Source organism: Mastigoproctus giganteus, chromosome 9 (genome assembly GCF_048544385.1).
Source record: "Mastigoproctus giganteus isolate SK-2022 chromosome 9, ASM4854438v1, whole genome shotgun sequence".
In the NCBI taxonomy this organism is placed as follows: domain Eukaryota; kingdom Metazoa; phylum Arthropoda; class Arachnida; order Uropygi; family Thelyphonidae; genus Mastigoproctus; species Mastigoproctus giganteus.
This window is the reverse complement of record NC_143583.1, coordinates 92,543,034-92,552,929: the sequence shown is the minus strand read 5'-3', so window position 1 is coordinate 92,552,929 and position 9,896 is coordinate 92,543,034. Positions and strand designations below refer to the sequence as shown.

The following is a 9,896-nucleotide window of genomic DNA, read 5'->3' as shown; positions in this document are numbered from 1 at the left end:
TAATTGCTGGAACAAACTTCCATCTGTCGTTGAAGTTGATAGGTTGAATAAATTTAAGGAGGAACTGGACAGGCATTTGGAGGGAATGGTGTGATTTTTTTTTTTTTTTGGCTAATGCTGCATAAGCTCATACATTTGCTTTCTTGCATCACATGCGACTACTACTACTACTACTACTACTATTACATCGATACCATTGCTTCTAATGCATGGCTCACAAGCGGGACGCTCACCCCCCGAGACTGAAGGATTCATGCTGGCCATCCAAGACCAGGTAATCAACACCAGAAACTATAGCAAATACATCGCAAAGGAACCTGGAATGTCATATGACATATGTCGATGATGCCACCTGGCCTCAGAACGATCCAACACATCACCGCGGGGTGCAAGGTGATCATTCAGACTGAGTACACTCATAGACACGACCAAGCAGCAGGATAATACATCAGAAGCTAGCGAGGAAATACCAGTTGACCAAAGAAAGTGTACCATATTACAAGTACGAACCACAGGCAGTACTAGAGACCCGAATCCACGAGCTGTACTGGGACAGCACCATAATAATGGATAAGACCATCCCGAACAACAGAGCAGACATAACCATTGTGGACAAGATGGAAAAGACTACCTTCCTGAATGATATAGTGGTGCCGAACAGTAGCAATGTTCAGAAAACCCATGAGGAAAAAATTAGGAAGTACACGAACCCCTGAGACATGAGATCAAGGAAATGTGGCATATGCAAGAAGTATCAACCATTCCAATCATCGTGTCAACCACCGGTATGATACCAAAAACTCTACATAGCAGCCTAGCAGCAACAGGTCTCCCAGAGAACATCTACAAGGAACTCCAGAAAGTCGCAATCCTGAACACCTGTAGGATATACAGAGATTTCCTCGACCGACAGTAACACCAGACATTAAAACCACCCTGTGTATTTGGTAGCAGTACCCGTCACGGAGTGGAACCCCCCCAGTCAGGGAGAAATAATATGAGCAATAACAATAATAATTATATGATCAGTTGGTAACGCAAGCTAAAAAAAATTTGGCATTCTAGTATCCACACGAAACATTATCCTTACCTTTAACAATCCAACTTTACTAAGCTTAGTTAAAGCTGACTACTTAAATTGCAGAGACGTACTTTTTTCCCAACTCACTAAGATGCTACAAATGTCGAAAATACGGTCACTTCCAAAAAAGCATGCCGTTTAGTACCAGATGTGGATTCACAGAGCATAAACAGAATGTCTATTACTGTGCACCGTGGGCTATTTTAAAATTTCGAGGGAAAATAAGTTAGTAAGTGATTGTGGTTATTTAAGAATGAAATAACATTATTATTTTTTCTTTCAATTTATGTGTATCATTTTTCCAAACGGCCACTAAGTTGTTAGGACACAAATACTTATTAAGTTGTTTGGACCTAACTACTTAATAAACGGAACTGTTAGGTATTTCTTTTGGCCTAGTGGCGCCGTGAAAAAATTACCGAGACACAAAGGGCGCAGTGAAAAAGGAAGCAGACAGTTGCGACACAGACAAACCATTCCGGCTCACTCAACATCTCAATTTCCGATTGGGCAAGTACAGTTCTCTCAATACCAAGAGAACCCATGAATCACGCAAAAGCAGATCAAGTTAGTATCTGCAATAAGGCCTCTGAGGTTGGGATAATCCATACTACCAATTTTAAACACACCACCAACCGTTTATGACTGATTGAATAAAATAAAATAAAATAAAATGATAGAAAAGACTGTAAAATAATATTTACAAAAAACTTTTAATAATTTACAAAAAACTAAACTATAACAAAAGTAAAATAAGTAAATAAGTTAAAATGCATTAAAATATAAATATAAAAGCGATAAAAAGACGATAAAAAACACACTAGAGCTTTCGGAGGTGTCTTCCTCCTTCCTCAGTAATAGTGAGACTTAAATGACACATCCTTAAATACCAGGTTCACGGCACACGTGGATGACCAGGCGCATACTCAGCATCCCTTTCACTTGTACCAGAACCGGAAGTGGTCTGGACCCGTGGAAAATTAAAACGTTTGTCTCTTGTCAAAACCACCGCCTCAAAAAGGGGGTGAAGCCTAACTCCCCTGTCTCTATTTATACTATTGTTACCAGAGGACCCAATCCACAGACTTTCCAGCCACTTTCGGTCCCAGAATCTATGTGCCCGGTCAAGGATGACAGCGTTGTCGGGGGAGATCTGGTGTTGTTTTTCCCAATAGTGCTCGGCAATGGCGGATTTATTGAGCTCTGCGGTCTGTATCGCTCGTGAATGTTCTCCCAGACGGTCCTTGAGACGCCGTCCTGTCTCCCCCACGTAACATTCCCCACAATCCGGGCATGTGATCTCATACACGACCCCACTACTAGAATCCCTAGTAATGGGGTCTTTGACCTGTGACACTACTGTGTGCAACCTCCGGCCCGGAAGCTGCACACAGCGTGTCTGAAAGTCGCGAAGCATTCTCGCAATGCGATCTGACAGGCCCGGATAGTAGGGAACATACACTGTGGTAAGCGGTACAGGCGGAACTACCCGATTGGGCTCTTCCTCTCTGTTGTATTCATCAATGACCCTCTGGGGGTAACCGCACCTCATAAGATCCGTCGTGATTTGCCTAATTTCCTTCTCCCCCTCCTCAGGGGTACTGCAATGCGTTCTCACCCTACCCAAAAGTGCTCTGGCCACACTATTTTTATGTTGGACAGTCTGTGCCGTCCTATAATGTGTGTACTGGCCCCTACACATTGGTTTCCTATAAACCTTAGTTCTAAGTCTGGGGCCTTCCCTATATACCATTATGTCCAGAAATGGGAGGGTACCATCTATTTCTACCTCCGAGGTAAATTTTATGAAGGGGGAGAAACCATTGAGAAACGAGACCACATCTTCCTCTCTCCCCTTCTTTACAATAGTAAACGTGTCATCAACATATCGTTTCCACTTCCGCATAGGGAACTCCAATCTTGCGAAAACCCTATTCTCAAATTCCTCCATAGCCAGATTTGCAACAATGGCGCTGATTGGAGAACCCATGGCTGTACCGTGAACCTGTTTATACATCACTCCTTGGAAAACCAAGGTTGTACTAGAAAGACATAATTCAACAGCACCACATATATCTTCTATGTTTAGGTGGGATCTGGCACTCAAAGTATTATCCTTTTGTAAAGCCAACCTTACACATTCTACCCCATGTGCTATGGGGATACAAGTAAATAATGCTATAACATCAAATGACATCATCATCTCGTCCTCCCCTATTTCTTGACTCCTTACAAAGTTCACAAATTCCGCACTGTTTCCAACGACCAACGCGGACCGCCCCACAACCGGGGAAATCAGCTGCGCCAGATATTTTGATAAAGCATACGTAGGGCTACCAATGAAGGAAACTATGGGCCGTAATGGAACATTCTCCTTGTGTGTCTTGGGTAACCCATAAAATCTGGGCAGTCGACACCCTGTTGCGTGCATGGACCAATACTTGTCCTTTGGAATCTTTTCCATTCTTAGCCAGGAAAGTAGCATCTTATTTACACGCTGTTCTAAGCTAGCCAAGGGGTTTCTCTGAACAATCTTATAAGTACCATTATCACCTAATAAGTCTAACGCTTTCTTTCGGTAATCTTCTTTGTTTAATACCACAGTTGATCTGCCTTTATCTGCTGGTAGGATTATAATATCTTCGTCCCGTTTAAGTTCTTCTAGTGCTTTCTTCTGTTTCGGGGTAAGATTTGGAGCAATCGTTTTTGCTTGGCCCAGGATGGCGACAGCTTTAACACGAATTTGATTAGCAATATGTTCAGGTAACTTACTAATTGCCCTCTCAATACCCATAGATGTTTCGGTAATTGGAGGTTTAGAGGGTAGCAATGCAAACTTAGGTCCAAGAGCCAAAAGTCTCTCTTGTTCTTGGGTTAACGATTTGCCACTTAAATTTTGAATAAAGTTGGAATGGTCGCTACCCCTAAATACAGTGGACTGCTCCTCTAATAACGTGTGAAACTTCCTAATATGTCTCTGTTTATAAGAATAGGTAATCCTATTCGTCCTCTCCAGAACTAACCTCTTCACACCTATCAGGTGTAGGGGGGACAATCTACTACTAATATCACCTAATGCTACATCAATCAATCTCCTATTATGTCTCAAGTCATCATGAAGTTTCTGAATCCATGTATTCAAAACCTTCTTTTGATACCATGTGATAATCCTGGACAAACGGGCATCTTTAAATGGTGCCTTGATCCTAAATCCATGTGGCATAAGATTATGATCCCTGCAACGGTAGGCAAACCTTAAGTGCTGTTGCTGTTTGGACTCAGCCACGCTATATCTCTGGAACCTTCGGATGTGCCGCAAAACTGTATGGCCATAAACATTAACTATATCTGCAATAAGGCCTCTGAGGTTGGGATAATCCATACTACCAATTTTAAACACACCACCAACCGTTTATGACTGATTGAATAAAATAAAATAAAATAAAATGATAGAAAAGACTGTAAAATAATATTTACAAAAAACTTTTAATAATTTACAAAAAACTAAACTATAACAAAAGTAAAATAAGTAAATATGTAAATGGTAACAATAGTATAAATAGAGACAGGGGAGTTAGGCTTCACCCCCTTTTTGAGGCGGTGGTTTTGACAAGAGACAAACGTTTTAATTTTCCACGGGTCCAGACCACTTCCGGTTCTGGTACAAGTGAAAGGGATGCTGAGTATGCGCCTGGTCATCCACGTGTGCCGTGAACCTGGTATTTAAGGATGTGTCATTTAAGTCTCACTATTACTGAGGAAGGAGGAAGACACCTCCGAAAGCTCTAGTGTGTTTTTTATCGTCTTTTTATCGCTTTTATATTTATATTTTAATGCATTTTAACTTATTTACTTATTTTACTTTTGTTATAGTTTAGTTTTTTGTAAATTATTAAAAGTTTTTTGTAAATATTATTTTACAGTCTTTTCTATCATTTTATTTTATTTTATTTTATTCAATCAGTCATAAACGGTTGGTGGTGTGTTTAAAATTGGTAGATCAAGTTAGTAGTACAGTCTTCTCAGTTATCCAGGTAGTAGGTCTTCATTAAATGTAAAACTTAAAATAAAAAAGAACAACCCAGAAACAAGTTAGGATTGAATATGAAAGTGTCTACAATTCTGCTCAGACACAACAGGGCGGTGTATATGATGAGAGCCTTGTCAATCAATTTAGCCATGGAGAGAATGTGCAAGGCACATGGGGCAGAATTTTTCACAGCGTGGGCTGTGCTTGTTAAGAGGAGAGACTGCTTCTGCAGGGATTTATAATTACAATTATTACAATTAGCCATATGGTGTAAAGAAGCCTGAGGCTTTTGCTGCACCAGCAAAAAAAAAAAAATTCTGAGTTACCCGGAGAGAAAGAGAGAAGGGAATCATCAAGAAAGAGAAAAATGATGATATTCAACTCAGGACTCTGTGTGTGCCAAGCCCATACTCACCAGATATGAGCTCCTGGGGTTATGGAAGATTCTTAAAAAAAAAAAAAATTGAATATTTCTTGATGCTATGGAGGCAGTGTTAGGTGGGACGGAAAACGGCAAAATTGGAGGGGGGAATACAGATTAATACATTAAGAGTAACCGCTGGCAGGGTTGAAAAAAATAAATATTTATTACGGTCAGCCGTAATTGATTCCACCTACCATATGTTTGTGTCTGTAAATTGCGTGTGTTCTCTGGTCGATTGGCCTGTTTTGCTGAACGAAAAACTCCAGTTTCTGAGGAAAAAATCTTTCTATCTACGCCTGATACTAACTCAGTGCCTTGCCAGAGGTGAGAGTGATTCTTGCGCTGCTCGATTGGAATCAACAGCAGCCTGGAACACAAGGTGCTGGGAGTAATCACAGAACAAGTAAATACATGGGCTGTGTTAGGGTAATTAAGAATAAGAACAGGTTCATGTATACTTGCATGTACCGCAATGCTGGGAGTGTAGTAAATACATTTGATGAATTTGAAGTGTTGGTCAAGACATCAAAAGCGAATATTGTCGGGATATCAGAGACGTGGTGTCACACATCTCTAAGAAGTGGAGAATTGGAATCTGGGGAGTACAATGTGCACAGAAAGGATAAACAGGATAAGAAGGAGGAGAGGTTATGCTATTAGTTAAAAAACACATAAAATCCAAGGAAGTACAGCCAGTTGACATGGCTGGACAGTGCAACATTGAGTCCGTTGTGTTACATAAGCACTGGGAAAGGAAAAATGAGAGTAGGTGTGTGTTACAGGCCTAATGAATCTGATGGGTATAATGAGCAATTGTGCAGAAAAATACAGTTGGCCAATAAATCAGAATGTCTTATAATGGGAGATTTTAATTCCCCAGTTATTGACTGGAACTTGTGGGTTGGTCACTAGCACACTAGCAAGACTATTTTGGATTTATTGGAGGATTGTTTTCTACAGCAGCATGTGTTCGAGAGGCAACCAGAGGGAGTAATACTCTTGATCTGATTATCAGTAGTGATTCTTCATGCATTAAGAATCTGCAGGTAAAGGAACCAATAGGTGGCAGTGATCACAGTTTCTGAAGTGGGATTTACTTAAAGATGTAGCTACCATCAGGGGGCTACCATCAGGGGTAAAGGGAAGGTTTTTGCTTTTGTAAAGGTGACTACAGTAGTCTGAGACAGTATTTAAATCCTATAGAGTGGGAACAACTGATGATGTTACCAACAGCAAATTCAAAATGGGAAGCATTCAAAGAATTAATCTTGGAAGCTACTAGGCTTTTCATGCCAACTAAGAAATATTATTCAAGGCCAAAATGCATGTCAGATGAAGAAATGAGACTCGTGCCAGTGAAGAAAAAGGCATGGGATGCATATAAATTATCAGGTGACACAGAAGCCTATGGTAGATAAAAGCTGATCAGTAATCAAGTCACAAAGTGGGTTATGCAGGCGAAGGCAAATTACCAGAAATCTTTGACAAATGATACAAAAAAACCCAGTAGAGACTTCTTTGCTTATTTAATCTCTAGACGGAAGGGGATTAATCAGATTTGTACACTTAATATCGATCGTTTGACTGTTGATGATCATACTCAGGTATGAGTATTTTTCATCTACATTCACACATGGGGAGTTTTTCAGGGAGGGGAATGCCAGAAGTTTATCAAATTGTAACAGGGAGCTAAGTGATTTTGCAACAACTGCGAGCAAAGTGGAGGAGAAATTGTTGAAGCTAAACATAAGAAAGGCACGTGGAATGGATGGGATATATTAATAAAGGCAGGAAAGGAAGTAAGCAAACCCTCAGCCATAATTATGAGAGTTCTCTTGGACTCGGGGATGGGCGGTCGCCATGGACTTGAGCTGTGCAAATGTATCCCCAATTCACAAAGTGGGACAAAGAGTAACACGGATAATTACAGACCTTTTAGTCTAATTTCTGTTCCGGGGAAAATAATGGAGTCGTTCGTTAAAGAAGCATTGCAAGATCCTCTAGACAAGATCACTTATAGTGCAGAACTGCTTGCTGTTGTTAAGAGTAAGTCTTGTCTGACCTATTTAATTGGAAACTTGATGTGGTCATAAAGGAACTGGATGCAAGAAATAATTTTGATATCATATACTTTGATGTTAGGAAAACTATTGATGCTCTTGCACATGAAAGACTACTATATAAATTGGAGAAGTATGGCATTAAGAGTAAATTGCTGGTATGGATAAAGGGATGGCTGATTGTGAGAAGACAGAGAGTAGTAACCGATGGACACTGCCCTTCGTGCAGTAATGTTATTAGTGGAGTCCACCAGCTTTCGGTGTTGGGCCCACTGTTGTTTTCTGTATTTATTAATGATTTTGGTGAAGGTATATCATGCTTAATGTTCAATTTTGCAGACGATACGAAGGTTGGATTGGTTGTTAATAACAGTAATGACAGTACACTACTGCAACAGCATCTAGAAAAGTTGAGCAGATGGGCTGAGAGGTGGCAACTGAAATTTAACGTTGTTAAATGTATAGTACTGTATATGGGTAGCAGTAATTCCAGCGTAATATATCAACTGAGTTGTACTACAGTCAGCGTAGCGGAGAATTAATAGAACCTAGAGGTAACTGTTCAATCTTTATGATGTTTTCTGAGCAGTGCAAAAAGGCTGCAAGAGTAGCTCATGGTGTCTTGTCAATGATATACAGGCATTTTTCTAACATGAATAAGGGGGTTATTGTCTCCTTCTATAAGGCAATGGTCAGGCCACACCTTGAGTACTGTATACAAGTCTGGAGGCCTCATTTTAAGAAGGATGTGGAGCTGCTGGAACCAGTACAGGGAAGGGCAACGAGATTGGTGAGTGGAACAAGTTTGGTCTTAGCAAGAAAGGCTTAATTTCTGCAAATTGGAGCTTCTGAAGGCAACTGCGTGGTGATCTGATTTAGGCGTATAAAGCCTTGAATGGATCGAGAAAGGTCAATTCTAATGGAATTCTTCTCTTGCTCAGATTACTCACGAGAGGGGGCCTAAATTCAAATTGAGGAAAGACAATTATAGAATATATGTGCTGAAATTCGCCTTTAGTCAACTTAAATAAGTTAAATGTAGAACGAGACAAATGGTTGTAGTGAATGGATGGGTGAAATGGGAAGGGTGTTTTTTTTTTGGCTGATGCTATATTATTATTATTATTATTAGCCAAATGGTGTAAGGAAGCCTGAAGCTTATGCTGCACTAGCAAAAAAAAATTTTTTTTCTGAATTACCCCGAGAGAGAGAGAGAGAGAGAGAGAGAGAGAGAGAGAGAGAGAGAGGTAGCAGGAAATCACCAAGAAAAAGAAGAATGATGATATCCAACGCAGGGCCCTGGGTGTGCCAAGCCCTACTCACCAGATGTGAGTCACTGGATTTATAAGCTTGCTTTCTTGTGACATGTGCCCTACTAATGCTAATTAGTTCCGACGTGTACAACAATATCACCTTTCGTGCCCCTAAAAGACAATATCTACTATGAAAATCCAACCATTTTCACTTATGACGGTACGTTCATGGAAAGAACAAGCACCCCATACTTTTGTCACTATGCTGTATCTGTCATACAATGTCTTCACGGGGAAAAGGCGGAGTATTTTGGGTTTCACACGTGCAGTGGGAGCCACACCCATGGTGCGTTAGCCCTCTGACGGACGCCTGCTGCAGTTGTGGCCGGAGGTCATTTGTCCGAGCGAAATGGACAGGCGTCGGGTGGCATTGTTAACAAAGACAGCAAAAGAACGTACCTTTCGGGAAAGAATGTGAAGCTGCATCTTCCGAATGACACTTATGGAGTAAGCGGAATAAGACATACATTAGATGTTTGTTATTTTGAAAATCCCTTGTGCGGAAGTAGACGAACTTTGTGTCCGTCTGCCCTTTGTCCAGTCTGAAGGCACAACCCTATCAAAATAAAGTTTCGACATTACTACCTCCATAAATCGAAGGTTTTAGGGGAGCAGATCTCTGAAATCGACAGTCCCAAAGTTGTTGTTTGATCCGTTGATCATCGGGATCAACGGGATCATCGGGAGATAAGGGAGTAAGGGGGTTGTTGCATTTTGGTTGTGCTGCTGTTACCTAGGTTGCGGGTCTTGAAGCAAAAAGTGAAAGGGAAGGCGAAAAGAATAGGAGGAGACAATCACCGGTAGAGAGACCACGTAGTTTCATTTTTTAAGGGAAGAAGAAGGAGGAGAAGTGAGAGAAGAGAAAAGAAATCGGTTATGAACCACCACCCTGGAACGATGACCCCAGAGACTATGAAGATTAATTCGGGTAAGTCAATCCTCATTGTCTAATTCTAAACCGAACTATACAACCCAAAGGCAAATTTAC

At 40.8% G+C, this 9,896-nt stretch overlaps 1 protein-coding gene across 1 annotated transcript; it reads right to left on the bottom strand.

Annotated features, from left to right (window-relative positions):
• Nucleotides 1-1,167: 1,167 nt before the first annotated feature.
• LOC150080546 (uncharacterized) lies at nucleotides 1,168-4,304 on the bottom strand. Its single transcript, XM_090380728.1, has 2 exons — nucleotides 3,523-4,304; nucleotides 1,168-1,279 (listed from the first exon to the last, which is right to left on the bottom strand). Exons 1-2 carry the CDS (start codon nucleotides 4,302-4,304, stop codon nucleotides 1,168-1,170), a joined length of 894 nt encoding a protein of 297 aa, XP_090236854.1.
• Between the last annotated feature and the right edge of the window lie 5,592 nt (nucleotides 4,305-9,896).

Bases quoted from the DNA above. Each gene is read 5' to 3' on its own strand.
- LOC150080546 (XM_090380728.1), bottom strand. From the start codon at position 4,304: ATGCCACATGGATTTAGGATCAAGGCACCATTTAAAGATGCCCGTTTG. The intron at 1,280-3,522 runs GTATTGGTCCAT...ATTTTAAAATAG, and splicing joins GAAAAGATTCCAAAGGACAA to CCCACGGTGCACAGTAATAG.